Raw genomic sequence first — 27,869 nt, forward strand, 5'->3', positions numbered from 1 at the left:
CAAAGTGAAAACTTTCAATTTGCTCTTACCTCAAAAATTGTGTCTCAGAGCAATGTCATACTTTATATATAAAGTAATCATTCTCAGCTCTAATAGTCTGTAGTAACATGTATAACAGGCAGTGCTCTTGTAATCTGCTATGAACTGCAGCAGTTTCTGCCTCCTTTATTTCATGTTTGTACACATTTTTGTCATCCCAACAACTCCTCCTGCACAAATACACTGTATTTGTTTTTTCATAATTATTATTTACAACATTTGCTGAATGCAGGGTGAACAGTTATAAACACAGCACGTACTTCAGCAGCGAGTCATCTCAAATTTGATTTATTCTGGTTTCTTGACAGCTTTATGTGTGGTTCATGTGATAGCTTTTGGACTTGTAGCAAAATGTCTTCAGATTGAAGTTCACAATGCCAAATTTCATCCCAAAGCACAGGTGCTCAGTAAATTTGAGTGGCATGAAAAGTGTGTGTAATGGGGATTTTTTGTTACAAAAAAAATGGTATGGTCTGAAAACAATTGTATTTTTTACTCTCAAGGTAGCAGAATTGTTCATAAATGTCCAGAATAATATTCAGGTGAAACTATCAGTGAACTGTATTTCATTGGAAGATTGTGAAACACTGCTGCAAGGCAGTAAGAACTGGTTGGACAAGTTTTTGTCAGGAGTTGTTTTTGTAGTTCACCCTTCCTTTAGGCAAAGTGGTGCGCTAGAAAAATCTGTTCCTTCCCATTGCCTGAGAAGGTTTATTAAACAGAAGATGAAAGTGGAATAGCTACTTATGCTCATTCAGTGGCAGCCATGTGTCTGCTGATGGGTTTGGCCTGTAGTCATCCAGGCTGCAGATTCAGTGCAGTTTCTAGGACTATCCATAAATACTTCCTATTTATGCTGTTGCTGGGGGGGTTAGAATACACAGACTTTAATTCTGCAATTCCACTGGACTGTTTGTGTGAGCAATGTGATAAACTTCCTCAGCATTGTCCTGGCTGTAAAGAATTTGGCACAAACAAGTCCTAAAAGAAGATAATGCTTGATTGAAAAAGCAGATTACATGTTTGATGGTAAAAATCATCCAAAGAGATGCACATGGATTTGCAGAATCTGATGAACAGCCTAACACAATTACAGGCTAGAAATGAGATTCAAAGGAGGAAAGTATTTCTTACAGCAATTGTTTTATCAGCATCTATTCTGTCACAAAACTGAGGCTGAGTTCTCCTATTCTCAATGTCTTTCTATCATATATTCCAAAGAAGTATCTTGGATTTTTTTTTCCCTTTGGTTACAGTGTATAGAAAATTTATTTTTCCCAGAGTGTAAACTAACATCTTTTCTTCCTATAAAATGTTAGCAAGATACAAGCATAATATGCTGTATTAAATAAGCATTTCCTATACATATACAAATATATATATATTACTATGATAACACATCACACATTTTTACATAACAACGTCTCTATTTTCCCACAACATAACAATATTAAGATAAAAATACATATAAAATCATGTAGTCAACAAACTAAACTAGTTTTAAATGTAGATTTTGGACGAGGGAAGGCACTTGTCCAGCTGGCCCCTTTCCAGCTGAGCTCCACACACAGAGTAGGCTGCTGGAACTGGCTGCTGTGTGAAGGCAGCAGGCTCACGGATTGATCTCTGGCAGTTCCAGAAGTGCTCATTGCCCCAGCTCCTGGGGCAGACATCTGTCCTTGTCCTATGGCTTATTGTCTGCTTAGCTGTGGATTTGGGGAGCTCTGAGCTCATCTCCCTGTGCAGCCACCCCAGGAGCAAGGCCAGAGAGCTCAGCTCTGTAAAAAGTAACTCAGGGAAGAAAAGCCATGGCAATTTTTGACCCCATCAGTTTATTGCACCACGACACAGCTGGTCACACCAACACAAGAGTGAGCAGGGGGCCAGAGCAGGAGCTGAAATCCAAGTGAATGAGGAGGCAGCTCCTCATGATGATTTGGTTGTCACAACAGTTGCTTTTGACACTGTAGCTACTGTCACATTTGCAGCCTGTCCAGCCTCTTGAGGGAACTGCTAGGCAGGAGCTCAGAAGGCCGTTCAGATACAATTCCAAACAAATCCTTCTGCAGTTATTTTCTATTTGTCAAAGAAAATGGTGTAAACACCAACATCCTGAGGTGTCCCTGCTCTCCAGCTGCCAGCTCTCAGCTGGCTGTGTAGTAGGAGCGTTTCCTTTTGGGATTACAACAGTTGTGCATGGTCACATTTTCTGCTTCTTTCTCCCCCAAACCCTTACAGCAAAGATCAAAACATGCTATGTTAATGGATACCACATACCTTGGCCATAAATCACCACACCTGAAGTGTCAGACCTACAAGTGTGAGTGACCCTACCACATTTTGAAAAGATCACACTGGAGATCTACCTGCTCATCATGGTCTCAGCCCTGTAAAGTAATAAGTGCTGTTTAAGGGACCCTGTCCATGAATTTCCATCCATTGCTCTGTTTGCTAGCACTAGAAGTATCCAGAATCAGCCAATCTGAAGGATTTGGTGGGGAGGAATATAATTTCTTCTATGCTTTTATCAGTGTATTACCTATGCACTGTCTAATATAGTCATGTTTGTTGTTGCCATGACCAGTTAATCTGCTGTAAGTGCTGGTTTTATGGGACTTTTGTACATAAATTTGATTAATGTTCCCCATGAAAGTCCCATGAAAGACAATTTTATTTTAAAAAATATTTGAGGAGCTAAGAAAGCAATGCAAAAATCTCTCTTCTTGAATTCTCTAGATTTTTGCATTAGTAGCATCAGTCTTTGTTGCTGTTTGTTATGAAATTTTCTCTAATATTATAGTGAAATTAAATTCTTCACTAAGGAAGAGAAGTATAAAATTCTGAGTTTTTTCCTTCTGCAGTAGGTGTAACTCAGTCACTGGGTGTTCCTGATGTTTCTCCAGTTTATCCTCATTAGGTAAGTGCTTTATGAATGTCTCTCTGACAAAATGTTTAACTTGCATTTGATAAGGCAAGCAAAGTTTCCTCACTTTGTGATAAGCACTATGTGCTCGTAACAGCTCCCGAGGACCCTGCACCGCCCTGTGATTTTCTCTGCCCACTTTCCTATTAGAGCACCAAATTAAGGATGCTTGGGAACCAACCTGCTTTGTTTTGCTCTGAATCTCTGAGGTGAACTCTTTCTCCACACAGCACGATGCAAAACCTTACTTTTAAAAAATGCAATTTCAGAACTTTCCTTGGGCCTGAAACAGACAATGTTTTTTGGTCCAACATGATGACACATAAGAGAGAACCAGCATATTTTTTACAACTTGTCCTGTCTTCATTTCAGCTAATACTGTAATTATATTTTCCTGTATTCTTTCCAGCAGCTCACGCAAGAAAGTACTAGATGTTCCCATGCTATTCCATTTTTTATATAAACAATTCCATAATTGCTGGCTTAGTAAAGTCTGGTTTCTTTTAAGCATGCATTGTGATATTGTTCAGCTGTCTCTAGCACTCATCTGTGGTACATAAATCAAGCTGAACTGAATTCAGTTCAGGTAAAAGACCAGATCTCCAGTGGTAAGGCACAATAATTTCACTGCTTAATTCTTTGGTGCCCTTTTTTCAATTAAATCTGTAGTTCTCACAAAAAGGAGGGAGTTATATGTTAAAAAACATAAGGGCAGATACTATAATGAATTTAAAGTTAGTGACAATTTTCTGACTTTTCTCAATTGCCTTTTGCAGATGCACTTATTAGATGTCCTCTGACTGCACATCTGGCATATGCAGACCATTGGCATATGCTCAAACTTAACCAGAATTACTGTAGTTTAATGGTTCTCAGTGAACCTCCTCTAACTGAGTTTAAGGAGCTGCCCACTGTAAACTTTGCCAGACAATTTGACATTTGCATTGACAGTTTTCCCTAAATATCTTGCTGGTCTGAACTTGCTGAGGCTGAAAGACTCACTGCTGATCCCTTGGAATCACTTGTTTCCCACTTGTGGTGGTGGGATAAGAAATCTGAGTATTTTGGATGGACAGTCAGTCTACCAAAGAGAAGAAATAGTTAATGCTGTCTGTTGCAATCAAAGAGAAAATAATTCAAAGATCAGAACCCCACTGATGTTTTAGTTCTTTGACAATTAAGGCAATTACCTTAAAATTCAGTTCAGTTTTAGTGCTGCAGGCAAAGAGACATTTCTCCTCACAGGTAAATGTCAAGGCAGCTGTTTCTTACATGTTCAGCTGCACAGTCTGGTCCAGGTGAGTTGGTGATAGCAGCCTACAGCTTTGTAAATAGTTTGGGCTGCTGAGATTAACACATATGAGTTCAGAGAAAAAATTTGTTAGCCTCACTGATAAAAATTCAGTGGATTACAGTATTTTTGGACAATCCTTTAAGAAGCCCATAGCTTATACCCAGGATGAATGCTGGCTGTCATGCTGGAGTAAAATAGTTTTTTAAAGGATCACTGTGAATATGAACAAAATTATCATAAACATCAGTGAATAATGGGTTGGAGAGAGTAATTTAAAAGGCTTCAATGCTCGTGCAGGCCTTGACCTAGTGAGCACTAGTCAATCAAAATGTGTATTTGTAGCTGAATCTTGTTTTAGAGTCCTCCTGAATTTGATTTTTCATGTTTGCATCTCTGCTTGTAGACACAAACAGAAAATGCAAAAAGAGCACAGCACTGAGCAACCAGGCTGATAATTTTTCCAGTCTTTGATTCCCATTCTACTGTATAGTGGTATGTAAACAGATTTAGATGTGTTTACATCAAGGTAAATCAGCTCTGCTTGCTGTGGCAGCTGAACAGGTTATCAGTACCCACCTCTCTCTTCAGCCTTGAGAATAAAAGGACTAGAGTAGCCTGATACAACACAGTGGTAAAGGCAAGTGGGACACAAGAAATCCTCAACCTGTAGATACCCCTTCAGTTACCTTTGATAGGGGTACAGAACATTTTGAATTTTACAAGTTTTTACATCTATTTTAAGTGCAATGGTTTAAAGGCAGTAATTAACAGCACTACAGACTTGAGAAGCACCAGGTATTTCAAAATTATTGCTGCAATGAACTCCGTTGTCACTGAGAAGAGCAGATAGGTAAAGTCACTCAAAAGCCTTTGGAAATGGACTTTTTGGAAAACAGGTATGAGATTGGGAGGGAAAAAAAGGAAGATTAATCTCAAGTCACCTGGATTTTAACAAGATCAATTCTTGCAAAATAAAAGACACTTCAGTTTCCCACCAGTGGGTTGCAATCATCTTGTTGATTTCGAAGCTTTTTCTTAAAGATGGATATTGATGTGGATGGTTGGTAAAATATACTCCAGATCTCACCAGCAGTAGTGACATCACTGCAATCTTCTGTTTCAGCTGCAGCTGGAATCTGGTGGGACCTAGGAAACAAGAGTAAATTCACTCTTGTGTTACTGTGCTTGGGGAGCTATGGTTATTAATAAGGCTGCAGTACTCCTACACTGGGAGTGCTCACAGCTTCTACTACGTCTGTGACACTTCCCCTGCTGTGCAAAATGCAGGATTTGGAGTGTTTCTTGGTTGTCTTCACCAAATGAAAGGTATCCTTTTGCCACCCTAATGACAGCAGTGACATTAAGCTGAGAGGGCTCTACAGACTGTAGTTGTTGTTATTATTATAGTTGCTATTAATACAAATTAATTTAAGCATGTTTGTACTATGTAAATACAATATTCAACATTGTGATTTATTGATAACTCACCCATCATTTCATTCAGTGAGTGTCCATCTGGAGGACACAAAATTTACTTGGTATGAGTGTAATAACTAACTTGTTTTGGAATATGGCCAATCTGACAATCAGAAGGCAGAGAGAGGAGCCCCAGGTTTGGGGCAGAGCTGAGATCTTGGTTCTCTGTGGTTGGTTTTGCTCCACACTCACCTCATGGTAATGTGCAGAAGTATCTTTGCTATTATGGCTGTAACACTTAGGATGAGCAGTGCTGTTAGACTGTATATTGTCCATTCTACAAAAAAGAAGAGGGGAAGCTCTTAGTATATTCATTTACTTACACTTTTTACAGTAAGAATGTTGCAATAAAGGAGTAAACAGCCTTGTGGTGCTTTGTTCAAATCTGTAATTTGACAATGCCTTAAATCTACAAGTATTTTCTGCAGACTGGCACAAACTGTAAAACTCAGTCAGAACTGGTTTTTTCCCTTGCAGAACTCCTCCCAGTAAAATTGAAAGCTGGCAAAATTCAAAGCATATCCTAGTAAAATTATCTAGGAAAGGAAGCAGATGTTCTACCCACTGCCCCTTCCTCAAAGCATTGCCTGTACATGATGATTTGAACAATACTTTTGGAACTGCATGGAATCCAAGGGTGCAGTTTCTACTGGAGTTCCTGGGGTAGTTTAACACTGGGCAGCTTAGGTTAACTGTGGTAAGTCAGGCATTAGGCTGGGCCTAGTCCCAGACTATTCCTAGGCACCTTCTGCACCTTGGCTGGTTTGGGTGTCTGCAGCTCACGTTTCAGGTTTGGGATGCAGCTTCAACACTGGGAGTCCCCCAGCTTCAGTGACAGATAAAAGCAGATGCCCAGGGTGGATTAACTACAGGAGAGAATAATAGTGATATTCACCTAGAGTGCATTTCCTGCCTTCAATTATTACAACTTCAATTTCCTGAATTCAGTTATGTCCTGAAGGTGAGTTCTAAACACATGACAGTTCTCAGTGACCCCTCCCCTACACCCATTAACTTGTCTAGTCCTCTGTATTATTGATGAGGCTTTTGTTAATTGGGGTAACAGGGATGCAAACAGCATTCAAGCTATTCTAGACTACAAAAGATTCTTCTTTCTTCAGCAACTTGTGTCCTTCTGTGGCATGCAGTGGTCACTAAAGCTGATTTCAGTAAGGAGGCTGCTCTGACTCACGTTATTTTGATGTGCTTTCATTCTCAGGAACTCACCATCTTTACACTATTTCTGACTTAGGCTGAGAAGTGTTTTGAAATGTAATGAGAGAATCCCAGTTAGTGCTAATTGATGGAATGGAAATTCATCTGTTAGTAAGATGCACAGTGGATCTGCTAACATGGAGGAGGCAGCAAAGGAAATAGTGACTCCAGATTTTACTTTGGCAAAATGTTTTTTTCATTTCCAGATTTTCTTGTATCATTACCAGGCATGGAGCTAGTTGGATGGCTTGGGCTGGTTGTGATGACATAGAGGATCTTTGATGACCGGGCTGCATTGATGCTGAGATTTGCTTGATTATCATTCATCCTCTCTGGAAGGGTGTGATTCACTGGGGTCTTGTTTTGATGCACATTGTCCTTCACAGCTGAAAACACAAGAGTATGATTACAATAACAATTTCTTAACAGGTGTAATTGGACTTTATTTTGTGCTTATAAATAGATATACAGCTCTCTGGTTTACTTAAAAGAGCTCAAATAATCCAGTTATATCTGATTCCTAAAAAATCCTGTACTTCACCAGGTTGGGGTCCTCAATTTCTCTGGAAGCTGATTGTTTCTCATAACAGTAGGTACAGCCCAAGGGCCAGAACATTTTATCCTGATGACTTTCAACAGGAGAGGAAGAGACTGTTGGAAGGAGCCAAGATGAACCAATGTGCAGATGGATTATTGTTTTGTTTTGTTTTGTTTCCCTTTGTCATTTTCCAATCTGTCTTAACAGGAAGGTATAGAATTTAATTTTTGAAAACCTGTATTTTGCTATTTATGATGTAGCTGACTGGAATGTTCTAAACTGAGAGAAATTTTGGCAAAGCTTTTACCCACTGAGTAGTGGCAACAAGAGAGATGACCTGTTAGGTCAGAGCTAAGATATTTGTTCTTTAATTGCCACTTCAGAAATCTCCTGTGTGAATTAAATGCTTCACTGAAAGGTAGAAACGGCAAAAATAGCCTCTTACCTCTATACCTGATAGCAAATCCCTGGGCTTGATTGATGTCATCTGAGAAAAAGTACAAAATGACAAAATCCAAAGAGATGTTAAAGGTGTGGGGAGGCCGGTTCTTGCCATTAAAACGAGCTAGAACATGATAGGTGTAACCATCCAGCAATTCCACCATATCTGTAGCATCTTTGATTTCAAAAAGGACAAAGGTGAAGTGGATTTGAGATGCTCCTGGAACTTGTATGGTCCAGTAACAGACTTTGCCTGTGCCATATGTATCAGGAAAATCTGGGGAATAGATCACAGCTGTAGCAGAAGTGTAATTCCCTCCACAGGCACCAATAAGGGCTGTGAAAACAAGAGGAAAGGGAGAAAAATGGGAAGAAAGAAAAGAGGTAATACATTAATTTTGCAAAAAGCTTTAGTACCCTGTAGATTCTAATACTTAAATGTGATTTAAAGGTACAGACTTGCTAGGCCAGCAGATGCACTCTGCAGCTGCTCTTTCCCTCCCACAGCACTGGGAGCACAGCCTCTGTTGCCTTTGCTTGGGATACTCTCCTTATGCCTCATTACTCTGACCCATGCATCAGTCTTGAATACTGCAACTACCCTTTGTCCTTGTGTGTAACCATGTACCCTTTACTGCAGAAATGGGATAAAAGAGAAATCTCTGATTCAGGGGCTTCTACTCCATCCCTAGCAGGGAGGCAGGCAAGTGGATTAGTGACTATTGACTCTCACTGCTTAATGACTGACATTCCTTCACAGCTGTATGAAATTGAAAACTTACACACCAGCGAATCCAGAGAGCAACTCAAATGCCATCAACTGACAATGCACATCCCTACATGCACATACAATTTTTTACTCTCTAGTAAGATCATTTCTTAGGGAGTTTCTGATAGCTTAGTCCCACTTGTGAGGAAAATGAGAGAACCTCTGGAGCATGAGCAAGCATCATTTCTTGGAAGAGCTATTTTGCATTATTAATGGATGGGAATTTTAGGCAGAGATGGAAAGCTGCTTTATTTTGTACCAAGTGGAGGTGTTTTTGCCATTTGGTGTGCAACAGTTCTCACTGTTTTTCAGCCTTTTCCCTAATTTGATGAACATGTGAGGCCTCTCCTTTGGGAAAAACTGAGCCTGCTTCAATACTTACTGTCAAAAAGAATGACTCTGCCATCCCCACCACAGGGCTGAGTGTGGTCTCCAAAGCAAACACTGTTGCATTCCGTACTGGCTGCCTCCCCGTATCTCCAGTAGTCAGGATTATTTCCACAGAAACAAGCATAACCTGATTCCATGCCTGCAAACTTTGACAACAAAGATGCATAAGAAAGGGAGGAAAAGTATTTGAAGGAGTGACAGTGGGAGGTTGTTTGAACAAGAAAGCTGGCAGCAGAATATGTGTGTTTTGGAGAAGTAAGATTAGTCAGAGGAACCACCACAGGCTATTTTTGTTTGGGCTGTCAGGATGCTACTTAAGAGTAGGGGGAAAGATGGAATGGAGGGCACCCTGACACTCACAATTACAGTAAGCAATCACATTTTCTCCTGGCGTTACTCATTAGTCATTTGTACAGATTCCTCTGGATGCAGAGAGAGGGCTTGATCTCTGGGGTGGAAGTGTAACCTTAGACCTCCCAAAGGTTAAAAAAATATGGGGAAGAGAAGAAATATGACAGAGAGCTCTAGGCATGTTGCCATTTCTGTCTTTGAAAACATTCTGTAAATGTATGTCAAAGAAATCACCTTGAACTGTTGACTTCGGCAGGAGCTGATGCATGTTTGGATTGTGAGTTTATTTGAGGTCTCGCTGGTGCCAGTCAAAGGTGGTGGCTCTCCATGGTCCTTGTAACAGCCCAGATTTCCTGGCACTGGCAGGAGGAACACACAACAGTCATTCTAAACATCCCAGACCACTTCATGCACTACCTGGCCACTGAGCAGCTCTCTCTGCTGGGGGCTTGATTTTGCACTGTGGGAAGTGTTACTCTTTGTTACTCTTTGTTACTCTTTGTTACTCTTTGCTACTCTTTGCTACTCTTTGCTACTGTACTCTGCATGATTCTTGTCATATTTTCCAAACACACCCAGGGATGAGTGATGGGACAAAAGAGTATCATCTCTTCTCAGCAATATACCTGTAAGACTCTCTAGCTGGTTTCAGTAAGCTGCAGTAAAATAGACAAGATAAATACCTTGTTAATTTCTCCTGAAAGAGGCAATTAAAAAACCCAAGGCATTAAATGGGTTCAGGGGTGTTGTGTTTTTGTTGGTTTGTTTTTTTTTACTATTGCATGCATATTCTGAAAATGTAAATTAAACTGTGTGGTTTCTGTCTGATCTTCCAAACAATTATATTCTGGAAGTTTTCAAAACAGGATATTTGAGGAAGAGAACCTAAAGATACACCTAAGAATCCTTGAGGAAGGGAACCTAAAGATAAACCCCCCATGTTATAGAATGGAGTTTGGCAAGTTTTATGGGAGGGACTATATACTTATATAGGGGAATTTCCTAATATTTAAAACTTGAATTCTGATATGAATCTGAAGCGTTGTACAAAGAGATTAAAAATGAGCAATATTACTTTAAAAAGCAACCCATCTATTTACCTCAACATGATGTTTCAAGGTTCCTTGGTCACTATGGGAGATCAGTTTTCCCCCTTCAGTGCTGTTTTTTTTTGGTTTTGCACTTTTCATCAAAGCAATGACCACCCTCCAAGAGAGGATGTGGAGTAAAATACAGTGCTGTGCTAATGGCATAAAATTATCCCTTACCCACTTGTCATATCCACATAGCTGAAATTAAATCTGATACTAAGCTAGGTCTGTGTTAAGATAAATTTTATTCCTATGCCAGATTGCCATGGATTCTTCTTGTCCACCTAAGTGCCACAGCTCTGTATGACATGATGTGCTCAGAGACCTGTATGAGTGTTTTATTTATGTAGTCATTGGTTATTACAGTAGCCAGTAAACTTATTATAAATAATGACATAATGTTGCTACAAATATTGTTCATAAATTAATTTTGTTCTCTAAGAATACAATTTCAATTATAAATACTTGCAGGGAGTTATGGCTTTGATATGCCCCACAGCAACATTCGTGTAAGTTCTGAGACTTCAAGTTACAGCCTGATTTAACATACCTTTGGAAATCCCCACTTGCAGCCCCACCCCAGCTGAGTACAGCTGGGCAGATAACTCTGAGAGAGCTCATTCTTTTTTGTATTGTACATGATTTCACAGCCCTGAAGAATCTTCCAAGTTATCCACCCTAGCTCATTTTCCTAGAGACCTGGGATTTTAATTTTTTTTTCTTTTTTAAAGTAGCTTTATTAGTGAGACATTTCAACCTTGGCTCCAGAGGATTAGTACTTCAGTATGTTCCATGCTAAGAAACCTGAGTAATTTTAAAACTTCTTAAATTTTTTAACTAAATCAAGTGTACATCCTAAGACTAATTAGTCTCTTTGGTGTCCCAGCAGTATTTTAACCTTCTTTGCTCTTAATATTTAGCCTGCTAAAGAAACTTGGCACAAAGTGAGGCAGTCAGTGTTCTGCAATTACTGTTCATGCTCCCCAGTGATGTTTTACTATTACACTGTCTTCACCCATTTGTATCTATTTGTCCTCTTCTGCTTAAAAGGTCACCTCTTTTGCATAAGCATATTATTTTTCTTTTAAGCAGCATTTGACATAATGAGGTCCTGGCAAACACCACAGCTTCTGCATTTTACATGTTAAGGCACGTATTAAATGTATTCAAATATGGAATTAATCATTTTGAGCTCAAAACCATGTTCCAGCTATGCTCATCTAGCTGTCTTTGAAGAGTCTCCTAGTTTTTTGCAATGGCAGTCTGCACAAATTGTTTGAGCTGTCCTTGTTCCTTTGTTCCATATAGCTCTGTAGAACTTACCTGGCCGTGCCATTTAACACCTCCTCAATATTTCAGTCAAATTTATTACATTACATACATGCACTCTGGAAATACAATTCCAGAAATCTCTTTATGGGGAGAGAGTCATATGAGTCACAAACATGAAAATGTAATTAAGTGGTATAGCAAGCCTTTCTTTCTTTCTTTCACATTTTGGAAGTGTAAGTTGTTATTTCCTTTGAACTTAAACCTAACCTCATTAACAAGGAGACCAAAAAAGTTGGGAATAGCTGCAACACTGCAAACAAACCATCTGAAGCATTCAGTTCTGAATCCTCCATGTGAGATGCACATGTTCTCTCAGGACTTGGAGCTGCAGTCTTGCCTTTTATTTTGTTTCTGTCCATTCCAGTCTGTTTAGCAGACACCAAGGAGGAGAGAGGAAGAAAAGGGAAGCTCCTCCTGGAGTAACTACCACTGGCTCCTGTGATTATGCTCATCCATCTTCATCTAACACTGCTAAATTCTGTACATTACACATGCAGAATGTCAGAACACATTTCTGACTGAAGAATGTAGTGTTATGTGTTAGGGAATATTAGGGAATGAGACACATGATATAATCATGTGAATTCATCACCATAATGAAAAATTCTTAACTGTAGATTCTTAATTATTGTTGAGATGAGTCATTGCATGCAAATCTCTCTTGGTAATCAAGATGCTTCATGTTGTTGGCACTGCCATGGTATTATGTGGGCACAGTTAATAGGTAACTTATGTTCCAGATAATTTTCTAGCAGTAAATATCGTTAAGGAAAAGAAGCTTATATAAGAAATTTTTCTCCAAAAATTTTCAAATAGGAATTTTTTTTACACAATTGCTTTCTTGTTCCATCACAAAACTCAAGTTTTGTGTTGTGTACTTCACAAGATAGTTTTGATGGTCCTATGACTTAGCATCATGCTTACTGAAAACAGAAAGTCTGGTGAAGAATAAAAGATTTTTTTACTTACACAGCTTCATAAACCATGAGGTTTGTATTAAGATTTGGATGGGCTTGCAATGTACAGTTTGCTCTAAATTGCTGCAATTCCTTTTTCTAGTATCGAGTTTCAGTGCAATGCTTGAAGCAGCTGCTACTGGTCAAAAGGACATTTTGTAAATGTAAGTCTGGATTATCTGTGCAAGTAAGTGTCCAAGTTTAAATCCTCTGCTCCCCACCACAGAGAAAATGAGCGAGGCTGGTTTTAAAAGGATCCTTTGTGTAGAACAAATGGAGTGGAGAGAATTTGCCTTTCAGCTTTTTTCCTGGTGCCATATCCAGATAATTTGTTAACATCTGTGGTCTTTAAAGAAAATGCAAATTCTTTCATTTTAGACCAAGTTAAATTTCTTAATTAGGAGTGTCAGGTTTCTTAAATCATGCCTGGTATATTAGAAAAATAAGAGTAAGATACCCTCTGAACAATGAGTATCAGATTGTTGAATGATTTTGTGTTATTTAAATTAGACCCCTTAATCTGAATTTAAGTCTAGGTAAAAGGCATCTGTCTTAAGGTCACACTTATGTATTTGTTTGCCTAGCATGAAGATGTGAGTCATTCACATTCATAAAAAAACCAAAACAACAAAGCTGTGAACAAAATTAAAAAAAAAAAATCACTTTAGCTCCTTTTTTCTTGTTTTGTTTTCTTAACTTCAAGTAAGAAATATACTTCTTCCAATCAAATGTGTATCTACATATGGACACCTGTTCTGGTGCTTAGCAGTGAACACCCAAGTTATGCCTGAGAAACAGAGGGTACTTGCACAGAAGAAGTTAGGAAAGCAAGTGAAAACATTAATGATTAGACTTACTAAAATGTAGTAGCTATGGTTGCTTGTTAACAGGCAAAACTAGGTTATCTTCTTAATATTTGGGCATATTTAAAAAAAAGTGATTGGGAAAAGACAATTTTGGAACATACTGACACAAATCATGACATGACATTGTGGACACAGTAAAAAATAGAATACATAAAAAATACGAAATTCTGGAAAGAAGCTTCATGTGAGTAGCCTGTGAATTATCTGATTTAAAAAAAAATCAAAGTCCAGGTTGTGGTTTCATAGCAATTCTAAGTATCTGCACCTGTCAGAATTCTAGAATTCACTGTGCCCTCTCATATTTTTTGTTTCCTCCAAGCAATTCTGTGTATGATGCTCTATACACATTAAACTAATGTAATTCTTTTTATGAGCGAATTGCAATGGATGGATATGAATGTACCTTGTAAAAACTTTCCCTTTTTTTGTTCTCTAGACTTTAATAAATTAATGATCTATGGATTAAAAGAACTAGCAGTACTTCACATGTTTTGTGTAATTCCCTGTCATACAGTATTATTTGTAAATAATATAATCCAATAATTCTGAGATCAGATGAAAAGGATAGCAGTGGAGAAACAATTCAATAAGCTTGTCATAAACCCTAAGAAACCTGTTTAAAATACAGCTTAGTCTGCAACTGAAAATAAGCTGTTTTGCCTTATCCTAGTCTGTGTTTGGAAATCACCACCCACTGTTGTATAACTGCCAATCTCTGCTCAACTGAGATGCAGGCCTAAATAAATTGCACTGAGCTCTTACTGCGGCAGGATGGAATCTCACAGTATTTCCAGTATATTCCATCTTCATGTTCTGCAATGTAGCACCATGGGCTGACATCCCCATCAGGGTTTCTGAAAAACAGCCAGTGAAATTCAGATTTTTTTTCAAAAACCACACACACGAAAAAATCAATCTTATTAAACCTCAATGGCATTACTATTTTTGCTCTAATACCTACTGTTGTACTTATATACCAAAAAATTGCAAAGTTTTGCATTATCAGGAAGTTTAGATAGCTTTGGTTATTACAGTATTCATCAAGCATAAGATGCTAGTAATGTCTAAAATATAGCTTTGTTTTACTCTAAGGTTAAAAGGTGCAGAGCTATTTCTGGTCAGTACTGACAGGGAGGAAGATTTTCTGTCTCACATCCTGTGTACAGGTTCCACAGACTCATAAACTTGATTTTCTGCCTTGGTACAAAACAGCCCAGACTCCAACTTTCTGTGTGTATGGTGATAAAAACACTGCTTAAATCTTCTGGGATAGACTGAATTATTTTCCTCCCCTTCAATAAAACTGACTAAATCCATTCCAGTGATTGCTTTACATTGATGGTTAATTCCTTATGTGTCCATGATGATGATGATCACTATTTTTATAATTATTTGCTGTTGTGTAGCACCACTTACAAATGCACACCTCATTAGTCATTAAGTTATTTAAAGTTTTTTCTATGTACATTGTGAAAAGCTATTCACATTTTTAAGATCTATTTAAGAGAATAAATTGTTATTTTGGACAGTCAGGTTGAAATATGACTTTTCCTTTTAACTATGACCAGTTGCAATCTTTTTTATCATGAACTTTGGCATGAATTCTATTAATGACACAGCCCTACTGATGTGTCAGTTCAGCTGCATGTTGTCATTTACGCCTATTAGCAACTCTTTTGTGGGAGATCCAATTTTAGAAATTCTGTGGATGTTTTTTGGCCAAACAGCAGACTGCTGAAAACAACTGGTGAGTTGAGTGCAGTTTAGATGACTAAAATGTTGCTAGTTAGGCTTTCAAACAGATTAGTAGAGGTAGTGAACAGGGAAAGTCTAAGACTAGCTATGCTAAGAATTTAGATGTAATGCAAGAGCCTCCAGTAGCTAAAAAAAGTAGAAGACTAAAACCAAGTGAAGCTTGTACTTGAACTAACCCATTTTCCCTTGTTTCCAGAGTTAAAGGAATTTTAGCATTTACATCTTCGTGACAGAAACCCTATGTCAGGAATTCAGTCATGATAACAGCACTCTACATATAAATGCCTTAAAAATGTGAGGAAATTGTAGAGAAACATGATGAATGTCTTTAGAAATCTTTGACTTTAACCTCAGAAGTGCATGCAGTTAGAAAACAACTCTCTGTCTTTCAAAATCTCCAAAAATTTCAGTCTTCATAATTTTGTTATGGTTGAAATGAGTGGAATGCTATAAGCCATTTCCATCTTAACAGGGTGTCTTGCAATAAACAAAATATTCCAAGTAAGGACCACCCATGGAGAGGTAACATGTTTCTGATTCATACTTCAAGTGTAAAATTTGATTACTCAAATGTTGTCCCTAAAATCAAATCTGAAAGGGATGTATTATGCCTTAGAAAAGCCTTGTGAGGTATGTGCTGCCTGAGAAAAGGGAAGATCAACTTGTCCATTGTCATCAAGCAGATGAATGTCAGAGAAAGAGCTAAAACAGCTGTATCACAGCCCTCGACAACATTTGCATGCTAAAGATATATTCTGGCACTCTCAGTGACTTTCCAAGCTTTCTTTCAAGAGAATTTGAAGTTAAAAGTCACCCATTAGTTAGGACTGTCATTCCATACACCTGGGAGAATATTCCTAGGCCAGGTGATACAGCATAAGGAAGAAAATGCCCAACCTTCCAGGCAAACTTCACCTCAGTGAGGATAATCTAATACCTAGCAGACTGAGGTAAAAAAGCTCTATTTGGTAATTAAGTAATTTTTCAGGTTTACATATCAGATTATAGGCTTCTTGCTCCTAGTAACATTTACCAAGTTCTCATTTGCTAGGTAAAGCAAGACTCAAGTAAGTGTTTTTTGAATATCTGGATAGACATTCATTTTCTCATGCATATTTTTGCACAGCTTGTAAATGTTTTGCTTTGTAGTAACCAAAATATTAGCCAGAGATGACTGCCAAAAGTAAGATCCTGTAGATACAGCCTGTCTAGAATATTGCCACACAGCAACAATCAGAATAACATTCTTGATTCTGCTATTTGTATCAGAGAGAATTCAGTGGCACTGTATTTTTCACAGCTCTGTATTAGTATGCCTCCTGAGACAGAGCTGAAAAAAAGCCTGCAGAGCCAAAACATCTCTGAACTTATGTTCTGATTTGGCTCCTAAATTCTGAAGTTCTTATTTTTGTTCTATCTATAGTTATGGAGGACTTCTCTAGAAGGCAAGGAAACAGAAGTGCATCTGCCATGGTTTAATCTGGTATTGTAATGCCTGACAGATGAGCTTCTGAATTCAAATAACTCTAAATGACTGATGCTCACTTGGAATTTTTAGTGACTACATAACTTTCATTAGAACAAAACTTTAGCACAAAATTTGGAGAATGTAACAGAACCAGGCTTGTGTGTGAGGATAAAAAACATCCAGAGACTCCTCCAGACACTCAGTTAACTGCTGTACTTCTAATTTGGATCATTTTATCTCCACCTTTTCATTTAAGTAATCTATAGTCTGTCATGCCACCTTATAAATTTGACACATGATTTGGACTGTGCTGAATAAGTGTGGGAACTGGGTTGAAAAAGTTATTCTACTAATGTTGCTCACAGATTCAGGGTACTGATTACAGGGCAAACCAAAAAGTGTTAGATACCCATGGTTCTGACATTCTTCACTGCACGACAGAATGTTTCCTAATTTTCTGTCAGCTGCTCAAAGTAACACTGGGTATACAGGCAATGTTAAATGTTTCTTACCTGCAGTAGTTATGCTCTCCAAGCCCTCCTTCCCCATTGGGATATTTCACAGTATTATAAGGATGCTCAAAGGTCTCATTCCAAAATAGACAAGGTTTCCCTGCATATTGGGAGGTCTGGTTCTGAGTGCCACGATAGTCAGCTCCATTTGCTGTATAGCATTCTGGGAAGAAAGGGAAATAGAAAAAGAATGAATGTAGGTTTAGTGTTTGCTCTTCCCTCACCCTCCACCCCATATCCAATAGACCATGCATTGTTTAGACAGATTAAGATTTAAGCTTTCTCTCAGTCAAACCTCTATTCAAGAGATTATGATGTCATTACTTTAATAAACAATGTATAAAACAGGTCTGAAGAGAGATTTACACAAAATGCATTTTCTAAATAAGCATAATACTTTTTTACTGTTTTCTGACTCTGTAACTTTTTCATTTTCCAAAAATGAAATCATATGACATTATCCATCTGCTACTTACCAGCATATTAACCAAAATCTCATGCCACTTCAGCTAAAGTTGTCACTATCTGTACTTTACAAAGTGGAAGACTTAGTAAGCATGGATATTATCAACATTTACATTTCTTAGGGATGGAATTGCCTTAGAAAAGGACCTCCTTCAACAGAGTATAATCACAGTACTGTGATTTGCTACTAAAGCATTTATGCTTTCAGATTAAAAAGTATGGCTCAGTATTCTGAGCATTCTATTTTCTCCCACTTACATTTGTTTTCCTAGCCTCCTTATACTCAGCAAGTTAGAAACCAAAGTAGAGAATGATTTCTCTAGTTACTAAATGCATTAGTCCCTTCTCAGCCGAAGTACAAATTTCATGCTGCCTGGCTTTGCTGGGCCTTGTTAATCACAGAACCATAGAATGGTTCAGGTTGAAAGGAACCTTAGAGATCATCCAGTTCCAGCCTCCCTGCCACAGGCATGGACATGTTCACTGGACATCTTCTGATGAAATAAATATCCCAATGCATGAACAATTGTACTTTTGCTGAAATTGCAAAACATTTTTTATTAAATTATGCAATGTGAGTGTGGCAAAGCATGGGAACAAGTTGCCCAGCGAGGCTGTAGAATCTCCATCCTTGGAGATATTCCAAAGCCACCTGGCCATGGTCCTGGACAACCTGCTTTAGGTGACTGTGCTTGAGCACAGCAGTTGGACAACATGAACTCCAGAGGTCACTTTCATCTCAACCAGTCTGTGATTATCTTCCAAAAAGAATCATTATAATTAATTTACCATAAATAAGTCCATCCTGTTTATAATTAATACTTGCTAACATTTATCATCCTTGCATTTATTTAAGAATAGGATTAAAATGTAACAGTCTGTGACAGAATTAAAACTGCTGCGTTACACTGCTGTAAACATTTCTTTGTACTGGACAGCATTACTGGGGAAATCACAAATTCCCAAATCTTTCTGCTAAGTACAGGCTGTGAAACCTTCTGTTTCATCTGATAGTGTTCTCTTGTAGAAACCATATTGCAGCTGCAGAGATGTTCTACTGCCCTGAGGGAGTGGGAGAGTGCTCTGAAGTATGTGCTGATCTCAGGTGTCCCTCATGAGATCTAACTTACAAAACAAGTCTAGAAAGACCTGTGTGGCTGCAGTTGGAATAGGAAAAAAAAACAACTCACCCACATTTTAATCCTGATATTAACAATATACCGTTTTTGTTAGAACTACTGTAGAAGAAGGAAAAATATATTATTAACACCATGCTTCTGAAATTAGTTTAGTCTGGCCTCACAAATATCAGAGTGGTACAATTATAATAATTATTTCAGAGTTCTATTACACAGCAGATGAAAGACAATGGTTTTGTGCTTTCACTATGCATTTTCATGCCTAGGCAAGTTTGGATTTCTATTAAATGAAATTTTGTTGCTGAAGGCACACAGAAGAGCCATTAATGTATTCTGCTATCACCTGTGGACAGAAAGCTGTATAATTTAACAAAAACAAGCTTCAGGTCAATACTCCTCCTTACTGTAATTTACCTGCCTTAGCAATACAGGTGGGTTGCATACATTTGCTTAAAAATGCAAATCTGAGTTTCCAGTGCTCAGGCCACCACAGATATTTGTGTAAACATGGAAAAAAAACACTTTAAGGTCACAACTGTGTTTTAACTTTCTTCAATACCTCTTTTGCTTTGCAGTTAATATAAAAGCTTTTGTAGGTTATAGCTGAAAAATATAAGCTGATGAATTTAGCAAAAAAGAGAGAAAAATGTAATCAAAATAGATAAAATAATATGCAACAACAAAAAAATGTGAAAAGTGATAAGCACATCCAGAAAATATATCTACATCAGCTTTGTGCTTTTATTTTGTTTTTGCTTCTCGCTCCTAAATGAAAAGCGATATATACTTCCATCTACTCAGAAATGTAAGGAATGCAAAATACCTGAATGTAGTCTGGCACACAAACTAAACTGAAATTAACTTCAGTCCATTTTAGGATCTGCTAAGACTGGCCCATGCTTTAACAGGCAGTTGTGACTGACATTTTCATGTCAGCTTTTTTTAACTGATTTTCTTCAAACTTCACTGCACTTTAAGAAAAAAAGGAAGAGTCAGATCTCTTCATTCCTCTTAACTGCAGCTTTTTTGTTCCCAAGACAATAGGTAGCTGTATCAGTGCCTCCCGTGTTCCTTTGCACTATCAGGAGATTTGGTGCAAATGTGCCATCTGAGCTGTAACAAAGATCCCCTGGCTTAGATGTGGATGTGGAAAGGGGAGGCAGTGAGACACCACAAAAAAATCATTGATTATCCCTGAAACACTCTAGTGAAAACTTGAAGTCATGGAATTTAGCAGCTGTTATCAAATGAAATACAAAACCTTTTGTGTTACAGGGAATTTGGATTTTGTTAAGGATTAATAACAGTTTTACCATAGCATGGGAGTGCACTATTTTCAAATAAATAATGGCAATTTAAAAAAATCAGGTCAGTTGTCCTTGCTATGCTCCCTCCTGGCTTCTTGTGCACCTGCTCACAGCTAAGCATGGAAAACTAAGAACTCCTTGATTTAGAGTAAGCACTACTTGATATCAAGTAAAAAATCAGTGTGTTATCAACATTATTCTCACACTAAATACAAAACACAGCACCATAGCTGCTACTAATGAAAAAAATCATACCAGCTGAAACCAGGACACAAGCCTACATTCTTTTACCTTGAACAGTCAGCTTTGAGATCTGCTGAGATATATTTTGTACAGTTTTCTGCAGAATTCCTAGTAGCATAGTTACAGATGTCAGCATATTCACTATCCTGGCAGTAAACAACTAAATTCTTCTGTCTAATGCACACAGTGATTTCATCATATTTTGCTGCATGACAGCCAAGACACTACCTAAGTGATTTCACCATGAAATTAATACTCCCAATGTGCTGACGGTGCATGTTTCATCTGCAGAAAGGACACTGTCCTCTATTTCAAATCCAAGTCCAAAGAGATTCTGGAGAACACGAGGTTTGAACCTCCACCCTACTTTTCATCTTGTACCACTGGTGCAATAATACTGTGAAAAGATGAGCTTAAGAAAAGGTCACCTAGATTTGTCTGCACAAAACTAATTCAGATGAGGTCATCTAAATTAAACAGTCAGGAAAGACTAGACTGAACACTGTTGGTGAAACTCTCTGTCTTACTCAAATCACCTGATTTCTCTTTGGTAGCTTATGCAAAAGGGAGAGGGAAAAGAGTAAATCAACCAGCAACAGCCACCTCTCTGTGTTGTGGCACCCACTGGATCCAACTGCCTTAGGGTGAGTGATAATTCCATGACAATTTTAGGGTATGAAGCCCCTCACTTGGAATGTAATATCAGAACTGTGACTCAAGAAAATTAATACCACTTCTATGAATTTCAGCAAGCCTTATAACTTAAAGTTTTGTAAGATTATGTTAAACTATGACAGAACTTGCACTGTATCCAAGTCCTCTCCCAGTGGCAAAGACAGCAAGGGAAGAACAAACACATTGTGGACACCACAGCTGTCAGCCCCCGAGAAAACACCAGTGCTTGACAGATTTGCCACATGGATTTTGTTCATGCACGCAAGGTTCAAACTGTCCTGTCAGCTATAAACCTCTACTAAAACACTCGGGTTTCAGACAGGACATAAAGAAAGCTGTGACCACTCAAATCTAGAAATGTGTGACCTCATAATTCTAAGATCTTAGTCAGCTGGGTTTCAGACATAGTCTGAAGCAGAGGCTTATGTCAAATCTGTGATTAGAATCAGTGTCCATGATGATTTCACTCAATTAACTGCCTAATGACCCTGCTGCTTCTACTGTGTCATGGGGATGGCTTTAAAGATAATTAATCAGAGATTAATCAGCAATAATTAATCAGAGAACCTTTGCAGTGGTTCCAGTCATGAAAGGTTCCAACAGGTGCTGTTCAGGCTAATGTTCATGAGCCTTAGTGAGAAAACACGGACAGCACTTTGTTGTCAGGGCTGTTTTGTTTTCAACACATCAGGTGCCATGGCTGACAAAGCAAGTAACTTTTTAAAATGAATGCTGAGACTAGGTAAGTATGTATTGAGTGACAACTGCTAGAACAGAAAAGCAGAAAACAAGACTAGGGATGTTGTCCACTAGAAGTGAATACTCAGTGTGTGATACAGGTTCACAATTAGTTTTATTAGAGCCAGATCAACATTTGGAAGATCAAACAGCAGCTGTTGTAGAAATTCTTTCCATCTGTGTCGGTTTCTTCTTCAATGTAGGGACCTTACAATGATCATTTTCCTTTGTTACTTTGGGACTGCATGGCTGCCTGCACTCCACATGGGCGCCACTTTAGGATCATTTGAAAAATTAAGGTAGTTCAGACTATAATAACCTGACTTTTTCACTGATGATAAATCACTGACATTTCAGAGTCTGCATTAGCCTCCAATGATTTTCTCCAAGACATCTATCCAGAGAGACACTACAAATTGCAGACTGAAGGGATGGAGGTTTCAGGATGGTTTAAATGACCTCTTAGAGTACTTTCCAAGTTTGAGGCCTGTACATATTTTTTGAGACTGAAAATTCAGAATGACAAACTTCTTCCTATTCCACTGGAGAGCAAAAAAAACAACCCAAACCGCTTTGTTTGCTTAATGTTTTGGAAGCTGCTTGGAGCACTAAGTAGTGTCCAGAGAGACTGACAACAATTATCAACCTGAAACTAGCCTACCCAAGCCAGAAATTATCCCACCACCTACTGCCCAACAAAAAGCAAGGTTTGCTTTTAAAGGTCTGCAGATTAATGAAAGATAAATGAAAGTGGCTGTTATTTAAATCTTGGGTTTCATTACAGTGGTGTAATTAAACGTTCTGTAAGGTTGGACCAAAAATTAAGGGTTCCTTGAATTTACATGGTATAACTGCATGCTCAGTTTTCACTTGTTTTTCCTACAGCCTTTTAGAAAAGTCAGAAAAATGCTTAAGCAGAATATAAGGGTACAAAACCAAGGGTGCCAGGTCCGATAATGACTCAGTGTGGGTTGCCTGATGCATGTGCTTGCATAGTATTCCAAGAATAGTTTTAAGTCATTTCCATTCTATCTAAACTGTTCTAGTTCTTGCTGGAGATTGAAATTTAAGCACTCCTCCTTAAATGAAAGCACTGTATCTAGGTGCAGATGGCAACAGTTACAGGCACTAACCAGATGCTGCAGTCTCTAATTTGATTGAAAGGGTATAATTAGACAGCAGAAACACTTCAATGAGAAAGTAATGCAGAGAGGAAAGGACAGAAACCACTTAACTGATGCCAAGATACCCCGGCAGTGACAGAGGCAGGGGCCCACGGGTGGAAGGGGCAAAACACCACATCACCTTCTTCAAATGAGAACATTTTTGTTTCCCTAGAGATGTGAATAGGGATTCTATTATCATAGGTTGCCACAGTTCTTCATGTGGGAACACTGATTAAAACCAGAAGAAGCTTCAGGAGATGAAAGACACAAATATGGCTTCTGTGGTCATTATTAAAAATATTTTTAGCATTGAAATGGTTTTCTTTGAAGACGAAGTTTTATCGACTGAACCAAAAGTTAATTTGCATACTATCATATGAGTGGTCAGGGGGAAAAAAAAATCTCATTCTATATTATGTTATGATGCAAAATAAATGTTTTTGGGAAGTACAAGGCTGATTTAGATCTACCCGAGTAAATAAAAAGGGTAGTATTTTTACATTTCAATACTTTTCTATTCCAATTCATACTAATATAATACAACCACTCATGACAACTATCAGACTTCTGTGCCTGTGCTGTAACAGTAAAAACCCCCAATAACAGAACAGCTGGTACAAGCTAAAGAAAAAAATCACAAAAGAATTATCTTTGTTTAAAATTGCAATTTTCAAAATTCCTAGAAAACAACTCCCTGTTTCTTAAATCACACAGTTAAGTTTTGATGTGATGCTATGAGGTCACTTGATTAGCTGATCATTTTTTCCTTTACAGTGTGGAAGCACTCCACATGTAATTTCAAAATTGTATCCTGCTCGTTCTACATATCCATGCAAACACACACACAGACATACCCATACAATATTTGAAAGTCCTCAAATGCAATCCTTTTTGCTAGTCAGAATTAGAGAGCTAATTAGCATTGGTCCAAGCCAGAGGGTAGCCACAGTGAATATCTGATTATACTTGAATTATGCCACCTGAGATTTCATCAAACCTTGACTTGAAGCATCTCTCTTGTAAAAATGAACATTCCTGGAAATGTACAGACATGCAGAGTTGATTCTTGTGTTCCCTGGCAGTGTGTGAGCTGTCATATATGTGAACTTGCTATCCTTGTGAAATTTTGACTCTAATCATCAAGCTAATCACTTTTCATCAATTTTTTTTTGTTGTTAAAAAAAAAAAAACAACAACAAAAAAAAAAAAAAAAAAAAAAAAAAAAAAAAAAAAACCAAAACAACCTGTCTGGCCAAACCTTTTCTGGAACACGTTGGAAGCAGGCAAGTTAGGTTATAAGCACAAGAGACAGTTCCCATTATTTCTCAATGCATTCTGTCCCTTTTTTCTTTTTATTTGTACAACACAAACATGCTATATTAGCCAGAGCTTTGCAGCTGCTGGCTGGTCGTCAGCCACAAGATGCAAACACACTTGCTTGCCTTGTGATTCTTTATCACTGCAAGTAAGAATGCGTGATGTGACCCCGTAAGAATTTCTGTTCCTTAATACACCCATTTGTTTTCTTTCTTTGTGAAGTTTTAAAACTGTTGTTCCCTTGTCAAGTGTGGCAGGCTGAATCCCTTTGGCAGTTTTATCAGGATGGGCCATAGCCACTGTGTGGATGAAGGGAGTGGTCAAGTTCACAACCACTATGGTGTGATATGACAAAAATGAAAATTTTGCAGCTGGCAGCATGTAATCCCTGCCTCCCTCCTACTTCTTTGGCTCCATCCTGCTTAAATCCATTCACATAACTCTGGATTTTGAGTTATGCTCTATGCATGTACAAGCATGATATGCTGAAATGTCTGACTATTTCATCCCCTATCTGCCTAGTTAGAAAGAAAAAAAAATTGCTTTTGAAAGTATTTTCATGAGGCTTGCTTATGGCATATCAAGTAGAACTGCTCTGAATCACCAAGGCATAGACAGAATAAGATGACAAGAGATAGCAGGTTTGTAAGAGAAGGCTGGAACAGCTCAAAGGAAAGACTCAGCTGGGAAAAAAACCAAGAACGAGGTGACTCAGTATTGCTAAATGGAAAGAAAACAGAGAAAGGAAAGAGAGATTGATAATCGCATACATTTCTGATGGGGAAATTAAATGAATGCTATAAATACAGAAACTAGAAATTATAACTTATTGCACTGACTATGTAAAATAACATTTGTTCACCAAAACGAACATTTGCTGAAGGCATTTCCATTTCTTTGGCCTTGTAACATAAAACTCAGCAAATTCAAAGAGTCCTTTAATGGTAGGTAGTCTATTCACACACTTGTTATTTCTGATCCACTTGAGAAATTATATATGGCTGATGTTTGAATGCAGAAATGTCAGTGTTTGAATTAATAGAAACTGTTAGATATCACACAGTGAAGCAGAAACATTCTGTGAAAAGTAGCATAGTACTATGTGCAAAAATGGTTGTTAATTCACTTTCATTTCTGACAACTGGAGTAATTTTTCATAAACTAATTCCAGAAGTTTTTCTCCTATCTCAGCAAATGATGGGGACACAGACTTTATTCTGATTGCACTTTACCATAAGCTTATAAGGACATGCATTAAAAAAAAAAACAAAAAAAGAACAGGCATTAAAAACATGCCCTATGACAAACTACTTTCCGAAAGCAATAGCAATGCTTGTAATTTCAGAATTCTACTAGTTTCAAGTGCAACCTGACACAGCTGATCCCACTTCAGTTCTGTGGGATTAAGGGTCAAGACAAAGATCCTGATGTGTACCTTGTGCAGATTAGGAACTCTGCCACACAAATTACAAATTGCTGTATTTGCACTGTTTCCAGGTTCTTTAGCAGAAGACACATAGGTGGCATTACTTTCTAGATCCATTTTCTTTTGCTACACCTTCATTTGGAGGCATTATATATTCTTCCGTCCTCCCCCTGCCCCAGCTGGTTGTGCTCAGGCATTTCTGTCCCCTCTAACAGCCAAACATTCACACTGGGCCATATCCTCCTCTTGCTGTCACACAGCCCTCTGTGAGAGACACAGTTCCACATAGAGTGTTCTGTTCAGAAACCTTATAAGCAAAACTAACTTCAACCTAAGCAAAGGAAGGAGCATCCCCTGTCTGCACCAAGCACATCCTAATGGTACTGGGAACAGACTCTTAGACATGGTCCCTGTCTAGGCAATTCTCTAAATGCTTATCTGAAAATACTCTCATGTTTTACTTCTGAGAAGAAGTAAAGTTTACCAGAACTTTTTTCTTGTAAAAGTTTTTTTTATTAACTGAAAATGGCTATGCAAGTATTTTCCATATCTAATTAGGTTCATCTACAAAAACTTGATGAACAAGTATGTGTTCAAAAAGAAGTAGAGCAAATTCTACTTTGTAAGAAGAAACAGCAATTAAGAATATACAAAATGTATCCAGAAGGACCCTACGTCTGATGGCTGTGACCATCTGGAACTGCCACTTCTGATCATGCAAAGCATGGCCAATGTTTACCAGAGGAGAACCACAGTACTTGAAATCATTAGTAGCAACTTAAACGAGGACAAAAGGGTGCAGAGAAATTTTTAAGTGAAAAATCACTTTAGGAAGTGAAGCTTCCCTGTCTCTTTGGCTGAACCTAAATGGTCAGAGGAGCCCAGGCTTGGCCGGGAGCTGGGGCAGCACACTGCGGACAGGCGGGATGCTCACCCTCTGCTGCCACAGGTTTTTCCCCAGTGACACAAACAATCGTACGCCACTCTCCCTTTAAATGCCTCCATTCCGCAGACCTAGCTATCGAACCACTTCTACAGAGAAACGTGCTGCTCTTCTCTCTCACACATCATGCTTTCACAGGAGTTTCCGAGATCCCGGTTCAACAAGCACGGGGAGAGCCTCAAATACCCACGAACTCCAGGCTAAAACACCCGCTGCGTGCTTGCACGAGCAGCTTCGAGCCCGGCACGGCTCTGGCGAGCAGGAAGAGACGTCGTCGCGACCTCGAAGAGGCGCTGCCGGGCGGCAGAGCCCTTCCGCGGGGGGCTGCGGGTTCGCGGGGCTCGGGGAGAGGCTGCCCCGCTCCCTCGCCGCTCAGCCCTGCGAGCAGCCCGGGGAGCAGCCCCGATCGCGCCCCCCTCCCGGCTCCCCGCGGAGCGGCACTCACCGGACAGAACGGGCTCCCGGCAGCAGCTCAGCGCCAGCCCGGAGAAGGCCAGGACGGCGGCGAGGGCGGGAGGCTCCATAGGCAGCGGCCGCCGGGCCGCGCCGCGCTCGCAGGCGGCAGCCCCGGCTCTCCGGGGGTGGCAGGCGGCCGGGAAGAGCGCAAAGTGCGGGAAGCGGAGGCCCTACAGCATGTGTCCTGTAAGTGCGCCCCGGCGAGGTGCCGAGTGGCAGATGAGGATCCTATTACCAGCCATGTGACAGGAAAGGATAGAGACCGACATCCCAACCTGCTGCAGCGCGGGACCGCAGAGCTGCCGCTTCCACTTCTGACACCGACAGGTTCGGGCTGGCCGCCTCCGCCCCGGGGCAGCGCTTTGGCCCCGCGGAGCCCTCCTCGCCTGCCGGGACGCCTCGCCACACACGCAGACACACAAACACACAAACTCCTCCATCCCAGCAGCGACCCAAGGCTCGCTCTCGTCACTCCCCTCGTAGCCAGTGTCCCGCGGAAGAGGTCGGGCAAGAGCCCGTCAGCCCCGTGGCCTGGCCCGGCCGGCCGCTGCCCCTGCCCCGCGCACACCCTCCGCCCG

General features: G+C 39.3%; 1 protein-coding gene across 2 annotated transcripts; it reads right to left on the reverse strand.

Moving 5' to 3' along the window:
• Positions 1-311: 311 nt before the first annotated feature.
• KREMEN1 (kringle containing transmembrane protein 1) lies at positions 312-27,553 on the reverse strand. Of its 2 annotated transcripts, XM_015643947.3 has the most exons (9): positions 27,281-27,553; positions 17,417-17,579; positions 14,444-14,535; positions 9,671-9,795; positions 9,078-9,231; positions 7,931-8,263; positions 7,172-7,333; positions 5,925-6,009; positions 312-5,402 (listed from the first exon to the last, which is right to left on the reverse strand). In XM_015643947.3, the coding sequence occupies exons 1-9, from the start codon at positions 27,357-27,359 to the stop codon at positions 5,240-5,242; spliced, it is 1,356 nt and encodes a 451-aa protein (XP_015499433.1). In that variant the 5' UTR covers positions 27,360-27,553; the 3' UTR covers positions 312-5,239. The 2 variants fall into 2 exon arrangements, with proteins under 2 accessions (XP_015499433.1, XP_018863896.1); XM_019008351.2 differs by lacking the exon at positions 27,281-27,553 and having other exon boundaries at positions 17,417-18,529.
• Positions 27,554-27,869: the final 316 nt, after the last annotated feature.

The sequence above is a fragment of the Parus major genome, chromosome 15, assembly GCF_001522545.3.
Source record: "Parus major isolate Abel chromosome 15, Parus_major1.1, whole genome shotgun sequence".
Lineage (NCBI taxonomy): Eukaryota > Metazoa > Chordata > Aves > Passeriformes > Paridae > Parus > Parus major.

Coding starts and splice junctions, on each gene's coding strand:
- KREMEN1 (XM_019008351.2), bottom strand. CDS start 17,670: ATGCATGGTCTATTGGATATGGGGTGGAGGGTGAGGGAAGAGCAAACA. Junction 9,232..9,670: donor GCCGAAGTCAACAGTTCAAG/GTGATTTCTTTG, acceptor TTGTTGTCAAAG/TTTGCAGGCATGGAATCAGG. Junction 8,264..9,077: donor CAGAGTCATTCTTTTTGACA/GTAAGTATTGAA, acceptor TTGTTTTCACAG/CCCTTATTGGTGCCTGTGGA.